This window comes from Rhagoletis pomonella, unplaced genomic scaffold, assembly GCF_013731165.1.
Source record: "Rhagoletis pomonella isolate Grant_MI unplaced genomic scaffold, Rhpom_1.0 Rhpom_scaffold_00007, whole genome shotgun sequence".
Lineage (NCBI taxonomy): Eukaryota > Metazoa > Arthropoda > Insecta > Diptera > Tephritidae > Rhagoletis > Rhagoletis pomonella.
Window position 1 is genome coordinate 23,715,930 of NW_023458561.1, and position 22,391 is coordinate 23,738,320.

At 34.0% G+C, this 22,391-nt stretch overlaps 4 protein-coding genes across 7 annotated transcripts; 2 read left to right on the forward strand and 2 right to left on the reverse strand.

Moving 5' to 3' along the window:
• Positions 1-1,925: 1,925 nt before the first annotated feature.
• On the forward strand, positions 1,926-8,360 carry LOC118742484 (monocarboxylate transporter 13). 3 transcript variants are annotated; one of them, XM_036474601.1, is made up of 7 exons: positions 1,926-2,048; positions 6,349-6,556; positions 6,622-6,888; positions 6,950-7,156; positions 7,223-7,552; positions 7,616-7,781; positions 7,852-8,360. In XM_036474601.1, the coding sequence occupies exons 2-7, from the start codon at positions 6,476-6,478 to the stop codon at positions 8,220-8,222; spliced, it is 1,422 nt and encodes a 473-aa protein (XP_036330494.1). In that variant the 5' UTR covers positions 1,926-2,048; positions 6,349-6,475; the 3' UTR covers positions 8,223-8,360. The 3 variants fall into 3 exon arrangements, with proteins under 3 accessions (XP_036330494.1, XP_036330495.1, XP_036330493.1); XM_036474602.1 differs by lacking the exon at positions 1,926-2,048 and adding an exon at positions 5,180-5,334; XM_036474600.1 differs by lacking the exon at positions 1,926-2,048 and adding an exon at positions 5,180-5,322.
• A 262-nt stretch (positions 8,361-8,622) lies between these two features.
• Positions 8,623-9,795, forward strand: LOC118742485. 2 transcript variants are annotated; one of them, XM_036474603.1, is made up of 2 exons: positions 8,623-9,232; positions 9,294-9,795. In XM_036474603.1, the coding sequence occupies exons 1-2, from the start codon at positions 9,191-9,193 to the stop codon at positions 9,702-9,704; spliced, it is 453 nt and encodes a 150-aa protein (XP_036330496.1). In that variant the 5' UTR covers positions 8,623-9,190; the 3' UTR covers positions 9,705-9,795. The 2 variants fall into 2 exon arrangements, with proteins under 2 accessions (XP_036330496.1, XP_036330497.1); XM_036474604.1 differs by having other exon boundaries at positions 8,623-9,229; positions 9,294-9,788.
• Positions 9,736-10,284, reverse strand: LOC118742486 (U6 snRNA-associated Sm-like protein LSm6). The gene is made up of 2 exons (XM_036474605.1): positions 10,083-10,284; positions 9,736-9,989 (listed from the first exon to the last, which is right to left on the reverse strand). The coding sequence occupies exons 1-2, from the start codon at positions 10,171-10,173 to the stop codon at positions 9,841-9,843; spliced, it is 240 nt and encodes a 79-aa protein (XP_036330498.1). The 5' UTR covers positions 10,174-10,284; the 3' UTR covers positions 9,736-9,840.
• A 6,161-nt stretch (positions 10,285-16,445) lies between these two features.
• Positions 16,446-19,918, reverse strand: LOC118743665. The gene is made up of 3 exons (XM_036476429.1): positions 19,731-19,918; positions 16,987-17,069; positions 16,446-16,736 (listed from the first exon to the last, which is right to left on the reverse strand). Exons 1-3 carry the CDS (start codon positions 19,758-19,760, stop codon positions 16,619-16,621), a joined length of 231 nt encoding a protein of 76 aa, XP_036332322.1. The 5' UTR covers positions 19,761-19,918; the 3' UTR covers positions 16,446-16,618.
• Positions 19,919-22,391: the final 2,473 nt, after the last annotated feature.

The following is a 22,391-nucleotide window of genomic DNA, read 5'->3' on the forward strand; positions in this document are numbered from 1 at the left end:
CATTTTAGCAAGTTTTGGCTACTTTTCTTTGTTTAAAATGTGTTTGTTATTTTTTTTATGATAATATAACTTACCATTTAAAAAAAAATCTGTAAATCAAAATTTCAAACTTTGCAAAACATTTATAAAACTTAAACGAATTTTAACAAATGTTGATTAAAAGTTTAAATATTTTAATCAGATTTTCTAGAATTTTTTTGAGTATGCAATTTTGTAGCCCATTAAATTGTTGTATAAAAAGTGCAAAATTTAGGTAGCTTCTTGGTCTTATCGTTGACTTTCGGAAATTTTTTGTTCGCACATATTCCTCCATACAAGGTACATACTATGTATGTATGTTCAACCTTTGGTTCAACCATTTTTTTTTGTGTATAGAGAAAATGAGCAACATCTTCCACAAAAAAAAATGCCAAAAAATCGACGATAAGTCCAAGCCACTTAAAATTTGTACTTTGAATTGAACGGGCTACAAAGCTGCATACTCAGAATGTTTCTGAAAAATCTAATAAAGGGCTCAAAATTTCGACCAAAATTTTCTCAAATTTTGCTAATTTTTGTGCAAAGTTTGCATCTTTGACATACATACATGGTTTTTGTTAGACAAAGAGCTATTATTTCATAAAAAAAGTAATAAACATTAAATAATACCAAAGAATGCTAAAATGTCTTTCCCCAATTTATGTTTTTTTAGGGAATTAATATTTTTTATAATTTCACTAAATTCAAGTTAGAATCGTTTTATTGAGAAACAAAAAAAAAATTAACAAATAATTATACAAGTGATTTTTATGCAAAAACACAAAACCGACTTCAATGCTAATATAAAAATTTAAGATAACCGTTAATTTCTTAATGATCCAATGATCGGAACTAAACCAAATTGGTATGGGACCACCTCTGAGGTACCACCTTTCATTTATAGAAATCGGTTTAGGTGGTCCAAAATTATGTGGTAACATACATAAAAAAAAAAATATTCTGACGAATCACCTCCTTATAAAAAAGGGAGAAGAATGATAGACTCCAACATAGCGATAGTATCGGTTTGACAGAATAAAACAAAATCAAAGATAATAGAAAATCAGGATGCTGGCTATGTTTATGGCTCCCGTATATTCTATGTTCTTTGTGATAACGACTGTGCTGTCACGTTTGTACGAAAAATTATTTTTGGGCCAGATTACAGGGAGACTCTTATTAAATTAATAAAGAAAACACTGAAAATCGTGACTTAATCGGTGCAAATATGAAAAATCGGGACACTTATACGTCCCTTATACTTGTATTAGCTATAACTTTAATTCATTTATTATTCCTTCATCAAACAGGTTCAAATAATCCAATTCGACTAAATTCTAATATTGATAAAATTCCATTTCATCCTTATTTTTCTTATAGGGACATTGTAGGATTTATTGTGATAATTATAAGTCTAATTATTTTAACACTAATTAATCCATACTGTCCCACCCAAATCGGGACGAATGGTCACCGTACTGCATATCGAGGGCTTACATGTATTCAATACCCTTTATCTGCAATTTCCACAAGATTCTGATATAAAAATCCACCTAAGAATTAATTGTCATTGACGCTGTTAATGCTGACCTTATATATAGCTTGCTGGTCGAATTTACTATTGAATTTCAAAGTTAGAGTCAGCACAAGTAATGACAGTTAAGTCCCAGATGGGTTTCAACTTCAGAAACTAGTTTTTCCGAAAATTGCATATAGACGATATTGAATATAAGCCCTCGATAATGTGAATTAACCAGAATGGTTTAAGGCAGAGTTCTAAAATATTTTGTTTGTTGAGTTGCGACAATCTTACATTAAATAATCGCTATATGCACATGTTGTTTACAAAAGGAACACAATGACAGCGTTCACCGCGCTCTATAAAATCATCTCACAATCGCAAGCTAATTTCATTCAGTCTGGAACTTTTAAGCGATTAGCGCGTATCAAGTGAATTAAATACAAAATAATTCGGAAAACCAGTGATCTGCTACCTATAAGACAGAAGCTGTATAGGCAGACTGTTAAAAGTGAGTTTTATAAATGATGATTAATATAAAAAAAAATACATATCGTCGTTTAAAGTACAAAACCGTGTATCGTCATTGTGAAAAACCGCGTAACGAACATTTACTGCCAAAAATTGGATTTGCTCACACAAGCTCTTGGCTCAAGCTTTATCCATTCGTCCTGAAATATAGTAGCGAGAAATGCGATTGCTTTCTAAAAAAGAGAACCATTTTGAAATATGAGTGCTTTTACTCTCTAGAAAATAATTCATGCAACCTAACATACGCGGTTTTGAATTTTGTTGATACGCGGTTTTGTACTTTAAACGACGATATGTACATATGTGTGAACTGACTTAAAACAACTCTTATGACCTTTTATTTAAAAAAAAAAGATGGCCTAGAGAATTATCTTCACCAGTTAAAACAAAGAGAATGTTATCTTCTTATATCTTTATGGAATCAAAATACAGATAAAACTAATTTCACAACAACAAAGCTTTAACACCTCTCCATTTTATTTGAGCAATTTTTGCATAATCAAATAAAAACCACAGTAAAAATTAATAACAAAATAAGAGTATACAAGTTGTGTTGATTTAATTTATAAATTGACGTTTGTTTATCCCACAGAGAGTTCATTGGTGATATTAGAAGGTTGAAGGTGACGCAGACTCCGAACAGCGATTGTAGTTTTATGCGAAACGAAGAAATACACTCGGAAGAAAAAACAACTTTTTCTTTGTTTTTTAGTTTTTGATTAGCAAATACCCGGCGTGCTTCCCTGCGCCTTAAAAGTATTTTTGTGTTGTTTGATACCCGTATTGTAATATTTAATTTACTGTATCAATTTAATTAAATAAAGTTTTTTCAATTGGTGGCAGCCCTCCTCAAAAATATTTTCGGCAGTAAACTTTCCTAAACCTTTTCAGTTTGATACTCATATTGCAATATGTAATTTATCTTATCAATTAAATTAAAATGAAATTTTAAACATGTGGCATCTTCCACAAAACTATTTTCGGCTGTAAGCCTTCTTTAACCTTTGACAGCCATACTGCTAGATTTGCTTGATCTTATCAATTTACTTAAACTGCAATTTTCAAATAGATGGCAGCTCTCTATTATTTTTCTTCCTATATTTTAAGTTAGACCCCTAGCAATAAATTGGTGAAAAGTGTATTCAATTGCATACATCAATTTTCGAGTGATGCGCGTACAAACATACAACAGAGAGACAGACAGACAACATTTCTAAAAATTGTTCATTTAGCTTCTATTGTTCTAATAAAGACCCCTCATATTAATTTTTCTTTAATATCTTTAATGTACAGATGTATCGACCTGTTACAATTTTATTATATGTATAAATGTTGGGTTGGATATGGCTTGAACTCAGGCCCTGCGGAATGGTAGCGCCCGCCGCTAACCGCTGCCATCGACAATTACATTTCAGTATAAATTTTACGGGAATCTATAACTCTTCTAGTACGATTTCCTTAAATCGTCGTTTAACTACCAACCTGCCGTTGTTCGGTCTAACTTAACTACCATGCGAATTTCTTCATAGAACTTTCAATGGGCACATGTACTAAATAGTTTAAATAAGATCCAACTTACCAAAAACGACCTTTTGTTTTTAATTTTTTTTTTTTAGCAAGCCGAACTTGATTGGGGCCTTTCCCCATAAATCAGACATTTAACGCTTATCAATATAAGTAATCATTATTTATTCAGAATTAGAGCACGATGGGGACTTTTCATAAAACTTTCACTAGCATTTATTTAATTCGCCGATTATAAAAACTCCCCTAGCTTGACCTAAATTTGACATCAAAATTTCATTACATAAACTGAATAGACTTTTTGTTCTAATATACAATTAATCCAATTTGTTGGTCACGTACAGATTATTTGCTGATTCTAATTTTTTTTAAAACAAATCAAAATTCATACTGCAGATTATTGGGCCCACTATACATATTTGCCTTTAAAATATAAAGCTAACAGATTGCCAGAAAAATGTGTCGAGTATATACTAGTTATATATTTGCTATAGAAAAATAAAGCATTAAATTGAGCTGATAACGAATGACGGGTGTATTATGGAAATCCACTTTTAAACCAGCTCAAACTGGATTTCCTAGAAAGCTCACAATCGAATTGGACCTGGTCGCCTCGCACCGTCTATCTGACCACTGACAGTGAGTGCTACATTAGTCAAAATAATGATGTTATGTTTTTTTTTCTTTTTTTTTTTTTGAACCGTGCTTAATATACATACATATGTACTTTTGTAAAAAAAAATTAATGCTGATAACGGTCAACACACAAAATGTATTGAAAAACTGAGTCTGACCGAGGCGAACAACAGCATGTTACCCGGCCTGAGTCTGAGATTTATTGTCAGACGGTGGTATTGATTTATTTATATACGTATTTACAAATGTAATAACATAGGACTAACCGGATTGAGCTGGTTTTGTAAAGATAATCTCGGGGGAATCTGAACTTTTGAACATGATGTAAAAAAAAAATACATATGCACATATATAAAAAGTAGTGCTGATCACTACTTATTGATTGAGCTGCTCAGCTGCGAAGAGCTTAGGTTAATTCTTAAAATAGCTTTAAAAATTAATTAAAAGTATATTTCTTTTTAATTACGATTTGCTTAGAGCTAGAGGAACTTACCCTTGCCCGTTAGATGTCGCAAAAACCAATATGGCTAATTGGTAGAGTTGCTATCGCTTTTTGTTGCATAAACCGGTTTCGCTTTCGGTTTCAGTTTCAATGAAATTTGCATTTCAAATACTGTCAGCGCTTATAAAGAATATTTAAGTAAAAGAATAAATAAACTTTGTTCTATAATTCAAGTTTCACATTCCCAGTAAATTGTATCAATCGCCAGTGGCTTTACTACCTTATTTTTGTCATAGTTGATTAAAACACACAGTTATCAAACGACGCTTCTTCCATAAATACCAAATAAAACAGCAGCAAAGAATAAATAATACTAGGAAGACTCCAGTTTACCGTACGTTCTCTGAATTTATATAATCCAAATGGAGCTAATAAAATGTTACTACAAAAGGATATTATTCAACTGGTAGGCTTGGCAACTCTTCATTTTGCTTTTTCCTGTACTTCCCTTGGGGGCTCCCGGCCATTGTTTACTTCGCATTTAGTGATAAAAGTAGTTGTTTTATGAAAAAATAAACAAAAAGTAGTGAAAGCATAAGCCGACAATTATACAGCTTTGAAAATGTAAACAAACGAGAGCTCCTGAATGCGTGTAAGTTTTTTGGTAAATTTTTTTTCCAAAATAGTATTTCCAGATAAAATTGTTTTGCTGAATATGTACATATGTATATGGAGGTGTGTACGTACGTATGCATATACAAACTTAACTATAAAACAACGACCCCAAATATGTATACATAAGTAGATGTATATAAGACCATAAATATATTTATTTTAAATAGTACGTACATATGTACATACATACATTTAGAGTGCCTCCGTTTAAGATATTCAATTCAGCAGGTCTATTGATATCGGCTCAGCTATTCTATTTTTAGTCATACATTTTTACGAAGGACATATGTAAATACATATATGTATATGTACATATATATGTGCATGAATATGCATTTATGTATGTATGTAGCATTTACAAGCAAATATGAACATACATATGTAAGCGACTTAAGAGTGTTCGTTAATTAAAAATAAATAAATTTCAATGCAAAATTTCAGCTGCTTAGCAGCAGCATTGGCCCAAAAAATAGAGCTGTTTGATTTTTAACAATACCTTGCCCCAGATCCTCTGGTGTTTGTGAGTTTCGAGCTTGTAACCAGATCTAGCTATATGGCTATTCAAACCTAATCTGCTTTGATCCGCTGAAAGTACTATGCTATACCGATTAATTTATTAAGCTTGTACAAAGAACATTTGTTTACTCGCACTTTGTCACCTTTGTACGAGCTGAATGAAAATTTAATTCAATTATGCCAAATAGCCTTTGCTACTAGACACACAAATACATACATGAAATGATTTTAAATAGTTGAATATCTGCGCAATAAATTAAGTACATTCCTACTACATTTTAGCTAAACATCGCAAAGCCTCATTATTGTATTAAGTTTTTTACGAAATTTCCCATGCCGCTTATCGGGCTTGAAGATAAGTGATACGTATATGTATGCTGATACGCAGGTTCATATTTATTTCTTGCAATAAAAGATTAATATCTCACGTCATGACGTGAAGTCTAGATGTGCACTAGTAGCGCTAATTTTATATTCTTTATTTCAGTTGGCAAGTTCTCAGCGAAAACAATTGACGATCGGATAAGCACAAAACAAAATAGTGCAGCCTTTTACTAGTTGAGGGGATTTTAATTTTGTAACACAAGCAAAAAATATACTCAGACAGTGAAGACATGGATACTGCAGAGACAGGCATATCTGTGCCAGATGGCGGATGGGGTTGGGTGATTGTGCTTGCCGTTGCATTGATTAATGTGAGTAATTTTTAATATGGGAAATAATTCCAATCTTAATAAATATTTACTTTCAAACTTTACAGATGACCAATACATACATACACTCCGTTTTCGGTTTGCTCTTTGGTGCCAAATTGCATAGCATGCAGGAACATACCTTTACCGCTGCATTAATTTTGAACTTGAGTAGCTTGACCTTGAATTTTTCCGGTTTATTTATTGGTCCAGCCATTAAGGCATTTAAACCACGCAAGGTCGCAATTACAGGCATTTTACTAGTATCTTGCGGATTGTTCCTTTGTGCATTTGCAGGAGAGAGTTGGCATCTCATTGTTGGCTACAGTTTATTTGTAAGTGAATGCAAATATTCGACAACAAAAAAATAAACTAATCAAAAAACATTAATTGCAGGTTGGCCTTGGATTCGGGTTAATTACGCCAGCAACATTTATGGCCATAAATTCGTATTTTAATGCAAAGCGCGGCCGCGCTGTAGGATTAGCGTTGGCTGGTGCTGGCGTAGGACAGGTGACGATGCCACACTTAGTGCGTTTACTTTTAGATAGTTATGGTTTTCGAATCACAGTTCTGGCCCTGTCTCTAATTTCGCTTGTTGGCGTAAGTGTGCTATAAAACATTAACTCTTTCAGTTAGTCAAAACCAAATCTCCCGTGTCTCCTGTAGCTTGTGGGTGCCGCTTTGCTAAAGCCATTTGCAGCACCAATCAAACATAATAATCGACAAAGTATACGTCCATTGCTATCAACTGATGATGAGAAAGCAAAAACTTGTCCGCCGCAGTTTGAAGCGCATGTGGTTGAATCCACCGATTTGGCAAAGGCGGAAGAAGCACATAGACGGGAGAGTTGCTGCAGCAAAGTGAGCCATCGTCTGGTGCAAGCCATGGATTTAGAACTGCTTAAAGATGTGACATTCTTGAGCATTATCATCGGTATGGCACTGGTATACACATCCACCATGCAGTTTACTATGCTGTTTCCGCAGTTCTTGCAGGTTGGCGCAATTATCTTATCTTTGTAAAAATTCTATTTAACTTTTCATTTCATATTTTTTTAGAACTCCGTTGGCTTCTCTTCATTCAATACAGCAACTTGCATGTCTGCTATAGCTGGCGCTGATATTACATGTCGACTTTTATTACCCTGCATCACTGACAAGCTTAAAATACCCTACCGCGTTGTATTTCTGTTGGGCACAATGGGCTTACTCATTTCGCGTGCTGGTAAGCTTTTCTCACAATAAGCTCCGAAATGCATTTATTCATTGCTTTATTCTATTATTATTATTTTTAGCTCTAGCCGAATCGATGGACATGGCAACAATCATTGTGATGTCAATTTTCTGTGGTATGACAAAATCTGCAACGGTGTTGAATAATAATTTAACGATTTCAAGTTACTGCCGTCCGGAAAAACTACCAGGTGGTTTGGGTTTAAATATGATTGCTAAAGGTGTGCTCGTTATTACTGTTGGTCAATTACTCGGATGGATACGTGATTACACACATTCTTACATACTGAGTATGCATGCACAAAATATTTTACTACTACTGGTAGTGTTAGTGTGGACGCCAGAGCTTTTTTGTCAGTACAAAAAACATCGTGAAGCAAAGCGGGAGGCCGCCGCCAAAAGAGAACCGTATAAAAAAATGAGTTTCTGCTAAATTATAAGTAGTTTTTATGATATACGATTTTTAGCCAGTATTAACTTCATGAACATTTTATTTCAACATACACAATCCCACACTGATAGTTTTTAAATTTGGATCATTAAACTGTCATAATTTCATTCCCATATTTTACATTTAAGGACTAAAGCTAACTTTTCTTTTAAGATACGTCGCATTTTTAGCTTAAAGAAGTCTGAAAGAAAATGATGTTTGATGTGATATATTAATATCTAGGAATGTGCAATTACTAGTAAGGCATAAATAGGAACGTGTATGAAAGATATCATATGCATGAGATTAGATTTGTACTTTAGATATAAGCTTTTTCAACTGAAACTGGAAATGTATATTAATTTGGTAAATAAACAAAACAGTTATACCATAAAAGAAGAAGTTTAAAATGTCCACATGCACTTAAAGATGATGTACATTGACTTAATTCTGCCTAAAATTATCAAATACCATCAATGCTTACCAACATTTGCAACACTTATAATTTGAACGCACCGAATTTAAAGCCGGCCAAGGCCTGTAACATCAGTTGCATTTAGCAAATTTTTTTTTATGGGAAATTCATGTGTAATAATCAAGCAAAAAATCGAATTCGTAAATACAAATAGCAACACTTATGCCACTGTTTACCGCGATGAAGTGCGCGCATAGAATACTAATTAATAAATATCAATTGTCATCACCCATCGAAACCGGCCCACATGAATACATACGTATACGTTCATACATACGTATACGTACATATATATATATATATATAGATGGATTTGGATGTGTCGCAAATGTGGACAAGTGTGGTGGCACGCACAGCTCAGCAGCTGCGTAATGAATTTTGCAACAAATATTTTGTAAATAGATAAATGTGCAGTGCTAAATGTAATGGTTAGGAGCAATTGATTAGTTTGTTCAAAAATTAGTTTAATTCGAAACTCAGGAGGAACAGTAGGAAGATGCAAAGTGTAATACGGGTTAGCGTTTTCATACTAGCCGTGGTATAAACAAGTTACTATCCAGTTATGAATATGTGATTATTTACCTTGTCTTTTAATTTAGTGTTGGATAGTGCAGGAACAAGGCACGCAAGCTTTGATTCACGACATCATCGACATAATTGATCTGCAAAGCTTGAATTTAGCGAATTATGAATATTTCCGCAATTTGCCATCGCAGAATCCTAAAACTGCCGCCAAAGCAAATCTTTTCCGTGAACACTTTCAAAAGAAGAAGGCTGTGTTGGACTATATAGAGCACCTATTTCTAGGCACTTCGCCTTTTTCACAAGAAAGCGAAATACCTTTTAATCCACATTTGGGGCGCGCATGGCGTCCATATTTCGAACGGAAGTATGGAAAGCATGGCGCGAACTTAGTAGATATGTTGGGCAGAGGTTATTCATTGCAGCAGCTGAGGCAACAAGGTGCTATTCCAAAGGACTTCGGCACACCATACTATCCAACGCGGTAACTGGAAATTATTGTAGAATAAAGCCTAGACGTATTTTTTGTTATTTATTATTACTTTAATTATACTAAGCATTATGAAAGTAAAAACCGCAATTATGTGACCGTTTGGAGAAATTGTCCAGTTTCATTTTGAAGTTTCATACCCGCCGTTTCTGCGTGGAAATATATAGCACGTTGTTACCACGTATGAAGGCATCACCATATTTGTTTTTTAGCTGACCATTGACGTACTCCTCTGTTTGATCCAGTGCGATGTTCATGTAACCATCCAGACATGCAAGGACACCTGCGAATTTGCAGGAAATTAGTATGCATCTATGTACCTATTTATTGTGGAAACTATCGACAGGATTACAGGAAAAGTATAACTGCTATTTACCACGATAGTCCACGCCGCTATTTAGTTTAACCACCACGGGGCGTCCATGAATTTGATTTATGAACTGCGAAAGTGCCTCCTTACGTGACATTTTTTATTGAATTTAAATAAAATTGAAGTGTTCTCGAGTTTTTCACACGCCGGTTGCAAAAGTTGTTTTCATTTGCTTTCCCTCTAGAAATTTGACCACTTTCAGTGCAGCCAAGTTATTATTATGGTGAATTTAAGTACGCAGAGTTGCCATTCCACTTTTAGGCAAGCTCATTTACGATATAGCAAAGAACGCAGATCCTTACGTTCTTTTTGATAGCAAATGAGAAGGTATATTTATTGCCGCGAGCTTGAAAAAAAGTATCAGTTGCCAGGCACAAAAATTATCAAAAAGTATCAAGAGCAACAAAAGCTGTTATTTTTTTTAACTTTTATTTGAAAACAAATAATAAATAAAATATTATAATTAAGAAGAGGAACCCTACCTAGAATGAGAACTATAAGTAACTCTCGTTGAAACAGATCTCAGTGCTGTTCCGGAAGTGAAATATTCGGGCGTCATGCTCGACACAATACTGTAATAGAAGAAACTAGTGAACCCACATGGCGTCAAAGCGCCAACATTTAAATACATTTTTTAAACAGGTGAAACTTATTCAAGAATCTCGAAAAATATTCCTAATGATTAATCTAACCATTTCTGAGTGATGAGAGGTCTCGCATGATGTTGGTTTTCATGTAACTTCAAAAATTAAAACCTGTGCACATCTATGTAGAATCCCAGTTCTTTAATTTGACTTCTCATTTTGGAAATTCGAAATTACGTTGCAGATGTGATGACCTTCAAAAAAAAATAATAATAGATGGCAATTCTAATTAAAAATATTATCAGCCTATAGTTTCCTTAAAATTCTTTCGTCAACCTCTTTAAAGGTATTTTGAAACTAAAATCTTTCGCCTGGCATTGTTTACATATTTAAATTTACTGATGAATTAAGTTGAATTTAGTTTTTTTTTAACACATGGCAACTCTCGTAAATACAGTTTAGAAATAAACTATTTTCAAACCCATTTCGATTGATACCCATCTTTTGACAATCCATTTAACTTATTAATTAATTTGAGCTTAATTTTTTCAACAAAAAAAACAAATGATCAATTTAAAGATTTCTTAACACTCGTTCTTTTGATAACCATATTTTAAAATATCATGTAACTTATGTGTAATTAAACAAAATACCACTTTCAAAACATTATTTTCGAACTAAAATTTCCTTAAATATTTTTCGCCTGACATTGTTATAAATATTTCAAGTATCTGATGAATTAAGCGGAAATTCATTTTTTAAACACGTGGCAACCATCCTTAACACAGTTCTTAAATAAAGAATTTTAAACCCATTTCCGTTGATTACCATCGGTTAGTAATTCATTTAACTTATTAAATTATTTTAGTTTAGCCCTTTAAGCTGGGCAACCCTCAAGCACATCAAAAATGTTCTAAACTATCAAACTAAGTATTTCTTGAAGCTCTTTCATTTGACATCCTTCGTTAATATTTCATATAACTTGGGTATAAAATAGTTCAATTAGACTTCTCAAATAGGTGACAAACCTATTCAAAATATTTCCAAACTACTACCTTCTTAAACCTCTTTTGTATGACACCCCTATAGCGATTTACTTACCAAATTCCTTTAATTAAAATTCAATTAAATTTTTTTTAACATGTGGCAACCCTCCTATACGTAGTTAAGTTATAAAGCCTTTTCAAAACCATTTCGATTGATACCAATATTTATTAATTGATTTAACTTTTTAATTAATTTGAGCTTAATTTCTTAACAGGTGGCAACTTTTTTCGAAAAAGTAAAGCCTTCGTGAACATCCACACCCTAAGCCCTTTAATTTGGTACCTCACTTTTGAAAATCGAACGTACGGTGCGGATCTGAGGGCATTGATTAGAAAATAACTTGAGTTTAATTTTTAACAGATGGCAACTCCTTTAAAACAAATAAAACCTGTTTGCACATCTAGCCAAGCGCTTTAATTTGGCACCCCATTTTTGAAAATCGAGCTAACGGTGCAGATCTTTTATGCTGCACAAAAAATGCCTTCGCGTATTATATATATAGATTATAGACATAGATACCTATTTTAATTACCCCATTGCCTTAATTCAAATTGGATTTGATTGTTTAAACAGGTGGCAACCCTCCTACACGCAGTTAAGAAATAAAGTATTTTCAAAACTACTGCGATTGGTACCCAAATGGTAAATATTGGTTTAACTATTTAAATAATGTGAGTTTAATTTTTAAACAGGTGGCAGCCATATTCAAACACTTTAAAAATATTCTACACGTTCAAACTAAGATTCATTCGCTTGACGTCCATATTTTTATTCTTCATATAAATTAGACTTTTCAAACAGGTGGCAACCCTTTTCAAAATGTTTACAAACTGCTACGTACTTAAACTTTATCGTGTGGCATCCACAAATATTTCTATTACCTAATCCCCTTAATTCAAACTGAATTTGATTTTTTAACAGGTGGCAACCCTCATAAGGTTAATTTGAGGAACAAAGATTTTCAAAATTATTTCCATTCATGCCCATTTTATAATAATTTGTTTAGCTTTTTAAATAATTTGAACTTAATTTTTTAAAAGGTGGCAACTCTTTTCGAAAAGTTAAACCTTATTGCACACCTAAAGTCAGAGACCTTTGATTTGACACCTCACTTTTGAAAATCGAACGAACGGTGTGAATCTGATGGCATTGATTATTAAATTATTTGAATGCAATTTTTTATCAGGTGGCAACTCTTTTCGCAAAAGTAAAACGTTATTGCACATCTACAGACCAAGCGCTTTAATTTGACATCTCATTCTTGAAAATTGGGCGAACGGTACAGATCTTTTATGCTGCACAAATAATCCCTTCGCGTATTATATATATATATAGATAATTTGAATTTAACTTTTTAAACAGGTGGAAACCCTCCTCAAACGCTTTAAAAATATTCTTATGTTTAAACTAAGATTTGCTAATACTTTTTTGTTTGATAACTTTTTACACATTGCCTTAATTCTAATTGAATTTGATTGTTTAAACAGGTGACAACCCTCCTACACGCAGTTAAGAAATAAAGTGTTTTCAAAACTACTGCGATTGGTACCCAATTAGTAAATATCCAAACACTTTAAAAATATTCTAAACGTTCCATCTAAAGATCTCTTAAGATTCATTCGCTTGACGTCCATATTTTTTATACTTCATATAAATTACACTTTTCAAACAGGTGGCACCCCTCTTCAAGATGTTAACAAACTACTACATACTTAACCTTTACCGTCTGGCACAAATACATATTTCTATTAACTAATTCCCTTAATTCAAATTTAATTTGATTTTTTTAACAGGTGGCAACCCTCATAAAGTTAAGTTAAGAAACAAACATTTTCAAAACTATTTCCATTTATGCCCATTTTGTAATAATTGCTTAAGCTTTTAAAATAACTTGAACTTAATTTTTTAAAAGGTGGCAACTCTTTTCGAAAAAGTTAAACCTTATTGCACACCTACAGCCAGAGGCCTTTGATTTGGCACCTCACTTTTGAAAATCGAAAGAACGGTGTGGATTTGATGGCATTGATTATTAAATTATTTGAATGCAATTTTTTATCAGATGGCAACTCCTTTCGAAAAAATAAAACCAGTTTACATATCTACAGGCCAAGCGCTTTCATTTTGCACCCCATTTTTGAAAATCGAACGAACGGTGCAGATCTTTTATGCGGAACAAAAAATTCCTTCGCGTATTATTTTGAACTTAATTTATTAACAGGTGGCAACTTTTTTCGAAAAAGTAAAACCTTTTTGAACATCCACACCCTAAGCCCTTTAATTTGGTACCTCACCTTTTAAAATCAAACCGACGGTGCGGAGCTGAGGGCATTGATTAGTAAATAACTTGAGTTTGATTATTTAACTCGTGGCAACTCTTTTCGAAAAAATAAAACCTTATTGCACATCTACAGACCAAGCGCTTTAATTAGACACCCCAATTTTGAAAATCGAGCGAACGGTGCTGATATATATAATAGAAATACATAGATACGTCGAAATGACGACATCCAGGGCCATAAAACCGCCAATGGTATGCAAGTGTCTTGCAGGAAAATCTTGAGCTACTCAGATGGATTTGTACTATGTTTGTCACACCTATGATAACCTATGGAGCAGTGTAAACCTAGCGACTGCGATGCGCTCACTCACGAAAGTACAACTACTTGCGTGTGCGTGCATCACAGGAGCGATGTGCACATGCCCTACGACAGAAATGGGGGCTATTCTCGAGCACCAAGCTAGATCTATTGTGCTAATCCTTATCAAGTCACTCCAGAGATACTCGTAATCCAATTCTCACAGAATGATATCAGTGGAATCATCAGCTTCGAAAAGGCGTTCAAAATAGAGCTAGGGAATAAGGAAAGCTTTTAGCTGCACCCTCTAATCGGTACGCAGACGGCTCAAAAACAACCGAGGGCATTGGAGCCGGCATCTTTAGTCAAATACCAAAGACTAGGGCTGTGCGATTAATTGATTACTCAAAATTTTAATTAATCATAAAGTAAATAACTCAATTATTCGATTAATTGGAAATTATGATTACTCAAAAGTTCAGTTACTCGAGTAATCAAGATTTTTGATTAACCAAAAACAAAAATATTTGAGTAATTTGCTTTATGATTAATCAACATTTCGAGTAAAATGAGTAATCAACATTTCAACTCTTTACATATGCATAAAGTAGTTAAAGTTCCTTGATACTTTGAGAACAACGTTTCTGTTTTCAAAAATTAAAACGAAAATTTTTTTCATATACAGAATGTAAAAAGAAAATAAGCATTTTCCAAAGTAAACTCTTTTAACGAGCAAATTTATTTTTTTGAGTAATCATATTTCAAGTAACTCGATTAATCATTGTTTTGAGTAATCAAAATCTTGATTACTCGAGTAATTGATTAACCGAATAATTGATTAACCAACTTGCTCGAGTAATCGAATAATCGCACAGCCCTACCAAAGACCCTTCAGAAAAGGTATAGCAACGAAAATATACTAATATCAAGCGATAGTTAGGTCGCACTCAGGGCCCTTGTTTCCAATTAAATCAAGTCTATAATGGTTCTAGAGTGCGTCGAGCGAATAAAGGCTATAGCGGAAATCAATAGGCATAGAAGGACTGAAGAGGCTGACCGACTTGTTAGGAAGGCGTCAGGACCACACACCATCAGAGAAAAGCTTAGTGGAAAATAAAGAACAAGTAGAGAATGGTACTGGAACCAAGTGACTGCGCAGCGCCAGGCAGGAAACATATTGGGAGGATAGATAGATTGTTGAATAATGGACTGCGACCAGTAGATCTTATTGGGAGGATACAATAGGAAAAAGTACGATGAGTTCATTAACGTCCCAAAGTACAAACTAAGAATTTCATTAGGTATCCTAACTGGTCACTGCAGATTAAAAAGCCACCTACACAAACTCAGAATATGGTCTAGTGATTCATGCCCTGCTTGTGGCAACACAGCTGAAACTTCTGAGCTGTTATAGTATGCATACTTTGCACTGAACTGCATAGCATGTCACTTTTACGTAGAAATCAAAAACCAACAGACTTCTACATATGTAATGCTGTGCGTTGGGTAACCGCTTACACTCAAAACTCATTTAACAGATTCCTTATGTGACAACTCTCATGCAATGCCAAGTATACGTAACTGAGCCATTACTGCTCGAATGTGATGTAGTGCCGAGAAGATGAAATAAGTACCTCGGGTCACTAAACCCGCAGCCGAATCGCTGGTCAGAAAACACCCTACTGGATTTTCTGAGGGGGCTGGGGCTGATCGAAGTGCTGTAAGGAGCACGAGGGCACATTACAACTCCTGGCTGCAGTGCATTCCTTAACCGAATATCAATCTACGCTTTCTAACTAGAATCTCTTATGTTTACAGTTGTCTTTATACACTGTTATTTTGAAGCCATTTTCATTCATCGATTAGTCCGAAAGACCAATAATGACGTATTTAGAAACTTTCTATAAGTTTTTCAAGGAGTTTCGTCCTAGTGAATGGACATTTCTGTGCCCAAAGCTGCCTTAAAATTCATCCTAAATACCGTCTTACAGTCGCTGACCCCTTTAACTTAACAGATAAATCCAGGTCCCTTCTATATTAAGTACGTCTGCTTAGAAATTACCCCTGCGTGAGTTAAGTTAAATTTACACTAACTAGACAATTAAGTATACATTAGAGCGGAACAGCAAAAAAGTTCGCCGTACATGTTCGAATGTTATGTCTTAAAGGGACACATTTTTTATTAGTAAAACGATGTAATAAACTTAATGAATCGTTGTAATAAATTAAAGTAATTTAATTATTCAAGTTTTTATATATAGTATATGTAAGTATGTATGTAAATGTAAATATGAAAGTATGTCCATATGGTAATTGCTCCCATCAGGCGAACTGACTAATGTATGCCTTCGAGAGGGGTATAAGTTTTGTATTGATACAGATCTGGACCGCCATAGCCATATAGAAGTTTTCCGCGGCCATTCTCATCATAATAGGGATAACGGTACTTTGGTCTGAAAAACAAATACATAAATAAATATATACGTAAACACCTATAACATACATATAAAAGTACACACATCCATCAAGGTGAAAAGGTGCCTAGTTTTACTTTTTTTACTTGACTTTTTGATGCAGAATGACAGATAATACGAAACTACATCTATTTTTCTTCTCTCCTGAACATTTTAAATAAATGGACTTACCCCCTTTTCACGTTTCACGAAACGATATGTTTGCATAAAGATTATTAATTTAACTTACCTCTCAAAATATTGGAAATTGGGCGCTCTTGGTTGTACCGTAGCATATCCGAATTGCCACGTAAAAGCCATGAACAATAGTAACTGAGGAAAGTTGGTAAAAAAAAATAACTATTAAAATTAAATACAAATGTGCATATGTGCGTATCTATTTACAAAATTTAATGTTAAAAAATTTTGCGCTCCATTTTTGCAATTAATTTTTGAATTCTTCCATTTGATGTGTTCGCCCTGATGCAATTGCTGAAGTTATGCAATTTTTTCAACCACATACACAAATACATATACATACATACATAGGTTCAGACGTATTTATGTGAATATATATGTATGTACATTCCCATGAATGTGAATATATAAATTTGTGTACAAAAATATGGAAACTGTATTACACTGCAACTCTACGAGCAACATTCGAAAAATTTTATAGCGCAGTAGAGCGTGAGAAAGTAAAGACAATTTAAAATTAGATAAGAGGTGGTTAATGGGCCTAATGTACATACACACGTTAAAACACTCTAATTCGTATATACGTATGTACATATTTATGTTACTCTAGATGTGGTAAGGGAATTTGGATAATTTTTCGAAATTCAAACATAACAATTCACCGTTACTTTCAAGGACCTAAACGCAGAGTGCTGCAATTTCTACAAAAATTCTTATGCCTTTAAAATCGTTCATATACTATAAACACATACAGACATACATATCCATACATATTCGACTACATACTTTGTTGGTTAATTACGTTTGAGGGCTTTGTAGGGGCGTGACAACAGGAAAAATGCCGTCCAAACCTCGCGAATTATACTGAGAAAGAGAGCTCCAAGCCCACTCTAGGCATTGTGATCGACAAGCTTACCTTCAATGACCATATTTAAATTAAAACAAGCACAAAAATAGAATAAGTTTATAAAAATTAAGTTCAATTAAAAGAATAATTTTCGTTACAAAAAAAATTTAAATTAAAAAAATAAAAAATAATAAAAAAATACATAGAGTAAGTTTCTAATAATTAAATGAAACTTAAATATATATACCTTTGTTTTTAAAATAATAAAATCTATTCATTTTTCATTTCTGTTAAAGCCCGTTGCTTTACCAAAAAATTATTCTACTAATCAAGAAAATCGATAGATAAATGAAAAAAGAATACGCGAGGATTTTTTTGTATGGGATAGTATGCGCAGGAAAGAATGTTACTCATACGCCATGTACAAATATATCTGAAACGTATGTTTGGAGAATTTTGTTAGTTTTCATTTGACGAATTTTAAATTAAATGGGTTCGTAAGATGCACGTGATTAAGTAGAACCAATTTTTTAACGGTAGAAAATATCCCGAAAATGTATCCATAAAAAAAATAACTCACTTTTCGGGAAGCTCAGTTAGTCCGGACTAAACTTAATTTAACTTACCGTAAGAAATCGTCAATGATTACTCAACACGTCAACTTAAGCCACAAGCGAACATATTTGGTTTTTGTATTCTCTTTTCGCAGCTGTTTGACAGTCCGCCGCCTAAAATGTCACATCAAAGAGAATGCTTGCAAACGAAATTTAGCTGACAATCATTTTTAAGAAATACAAAACCAAAAGTCAGGCAATCTTGAGTTTCTCATCGTTCTCAATTTCCGTAAGATCGCAACTCAAAAAACTAAAATCTACTGGTTCTTATGTTTCTTACGGTAAGTTAAGTTTTAACTAACCGCCAACGAAGTTTCTCATATAACAGACTATCCAAAACATTAAGTTAAGTTACGTAAATTAAGTATAGACTAACTGAGCTTTTAAGTTTCTTACTGTAAGTAAAGTTTTTACTAACCGCTAAAGCAGTTAAGGTAAGCTACGAAAATTAAGTCTAGACTAACTAAATATTAAGGCGGTGGTGGGCACTAGTCTGCCCGCGGGCAAAGCCATTCAAACTGAATTTGAAAAAGCTTATCAGCAAATTTTTAACTGTAAAACGTTTTGTGGCCTTTACTGTATGCACTTACAAACTCATACATATATGTATGTATGTACATTTTGTATTGGCCTAAAAAACTGTCAACCACCTAAAATTTGCCATTTAAATGCCGCGATTTGGCACTTAAGTAATGTCGACATTGCTTTGTGCTCTATGAGTTGTTTTAGAAAATTGGAGAAACACAATGTTTTTTTGTTGACTTTTTCACCAGCAATTGAAATTCCAAACACATTGCACAGCAACGCCCAAAACAAAAACAGTTTTCGAAAGTGACTTTAGCTAGCTGAGGCCACAGCACGTTCCACGACGAATTCATAGTTTACTTAGTTACTGTAGTTGTTGTTGCTTTTATAGCTAGATACCACTGTTGATGGCTTCCGCGGGCAACGTTTCCATTTCAAGTTAACCGTTTGATGAAATGTTTTCAAAAATGAAAATACTCCACTTAAATTAGTTAAAAGCGCGAAATTTTTGCAAGATTTATTTAATTGATATGAACACTCGACTATAAGCTGCACACACACACACACACATACATATATACACGGGCCTAGGCAACATGCAATGATTGTTGCTGCTTGTTGACCTACATAACACCTGTCCATTTCACGCTTAACCCAATAAAGCTAGGCGCTTGCACACACTTTGCACATACATACCATAAGTACAATACGTATGAACGTATATACATACATATAAATTTTTGCTAAGCGCAAGTTCGTGTCGATGCTAAATATTTTTTTTTTTGGCTAATTGCCACATTTAACACTTACATGCAACAAAATAGCTAACAATTTCGCCATTTTCGAAAATTTCTTCTAGTTAACAATTTCGAAAATTGTGCGGTACTTCCGCCTTATTTTGTGTAATTTCGTTCTTTCTTCACACTTTTGGATTTTTCGCGGCTGGTCGGTTGGTAGTGGCTTCCTGCACGTCAGGTAAGTTACTAAATTTGTCGCTGTTGTTATGTTGGTTAGTAGTATGAGCCAAGAAGTTGAATGGCTGAAAGTGGCAAGCACATACTCGTATGGTTGCGAAAGAGTTGCGTAGAAAATGCGATGAAAATAAAGAGAAGGTTAAGGTGAGAGTGCGGCTCACTTAAAGGTCTGATTATGCATACTTCGCATAACTTCGCACAACCTTCTGTACCAGTACAATAAAAATGTAACTTAAGAAAATGTGAAGCAAAATCTAAGCTAAACAGATCGCTGAGTTTTTAAAAGTTCCGCTAATCTAATATGGGTAATGGAGTACATAAAAAATACATACAAAGAACGTACGAAATTACAATTTGTGGGTTATGCGAAGTTGTGCGAAGTTATGCATAATCAGACCATCAGACATAGCTCTTTGAAAGCTACACATGAGTGGGACTTGAAGTGATCGGGCTTAAACTTGAAAATTTTACTTTACAATTTGGTGTCTCGAAATATATTTGACCACGTAATTCGGCCAAATCTGACCTTTAGAAAACGTAAAGCAGGCTGACTATATGTAGCTCTGTCAGTGAGAGATATGTACATATGTACATCTATAACTCAGGGAATTACCTTGAGATCGGTATTCATCCAATTGGCCTGGTGGCATGGCAGCTGGTTTCCACAGCGAACCTGGTGTTTACCTCTTTGGTGAGTTCAGCCTTTAGTCTGTGTTTGCAGGACTTCAGATATATCCGTCCCCCTCCTTGCCAGCTCATCGGCAAGGCATTTGCCAGGAATGTCCCTATGCCCAGGTAATCATATAACAGCCGAGGAGCATTTTGATGTCAGCAGGTTGAGAGCTTCCTACGGTACTGCCTTAATTTCATTAGGAAAAAATTTTTCTTTGGAGTATCGGCTTCAGGATTCTGTATACTGTACATATATATGTAGATTTTACGGTAGTAAAAGATTTTATTCCAGACATCCTGCAATAATCTGGTAACCGAATAGAATACCATAATTTTGAGTTTCTATCTTCAGTATATCACTGTGATATGCATTTAGATTCACAGCTACTAGCGAAAGCTCTTCGAGATTGTCCATTTCATAATGTCTAAATATTAGCAAGTGAAACTTACAAGTGAATCTGTAACAATTCGTTAAAAGCGTTTGCTTTGAGCCGAGTAATGAAAGTGAAAGTGATGCTCTCTTACATTTACAAAAAGCTAGCATAGCCAAGAGCTCTGGAGCGCCATCAAACTATCCGTTAAACCAAGCCGAGGCCACATTAAAATCATTAACTAAACTAACAGCTATCAGTCGTTGTTGGGCTATTCATAAATCAAAAAGCAGTGTGCATCAGTGAGAAATAAAGAGTTTTAAATCTTTAAGTAAACGAAAATGATTCGGAGATCAGTTATTTGTGCCAAGGCCTGATTTGGCGTAGAGTATTCAGGCCAATATGAAATAAGGCAGCCAAAAAAAACTGCATCACAAAAACCAAACAGAGAACACTTTTGAACAGCAGAGCGAGAGAGCACAGGAAGAGCACGTATTTACATGAATGAATATACATACATATGTATGTATATCCGCCACGCGGAATTATGCAATCGACATTGCAAAGTGGCCAGATGTAGTTAAACATGTTTTTTGTTGAATAAAAAAAATATTGTTGAGATTGCGTGATAATAAATAAAAATTTGCTCGATTGTGACAATTTTAAATCCGTTAGGGAAATTGGTTTTTTCCTATAGGAAATTGACATGACGCCTTTGAAATTTATTGTTTTTTTTGGTGTTATTTACTCGATCGAAAAAAAAAGTTCAGAGGGTGAGACACACAAGGGCTAGAGGCGTCGCCTGTATTAGAGACCAGCGATATTGATTTCAAAATAGCTGGAATGGGCGGTATCGGGAAGGCCATTAAAAATCCCTTCCCGACACTGCCTATAAAACCCGAAGCAAATTCAGTAAATCTTCCTTAACAGCGTTTTCTCGAATAAGCACTTTTTTATGTTTTATTGAGACGAAAACGCACTGCAAAGCAAAAAAAAGAAGATGCCAGATCTTTAATTATTAATTAAAGTTAATTTGAAAGACATGTGATTTAGTCTTAGTGATAGATTTCGGGACCCACGGGACCCGCGGTACTATTCTGAAAAATGTTGGGAAGGCTTCACGACTTTAAAATTGAATTTCGAGATAGGAGGGATCGGGATTAAATATTTAGTCCCGTGCCCATCTCATTTTATATATTCTTAAAAGGATAATCGAACAAGAAATTGTCTACAAATATTTTGCCTATTTATCTTTTGGTTCTGGAAACGTTAAAAAAATAGGGAGTATTCGAAGCTTTTTTACGTCTTAAACTAAATTTTTGTTCTTTTTAGAGCGCTAATGCCCGGTTGCACCAATAAATTTTTAACTTATTAGCCTGTTAAAATTTTTAAAATTTTAAAATTTATCTGCCCTTCAAAAACATTTTTTTAGAACAAAATTTGTGTTTAAAGGG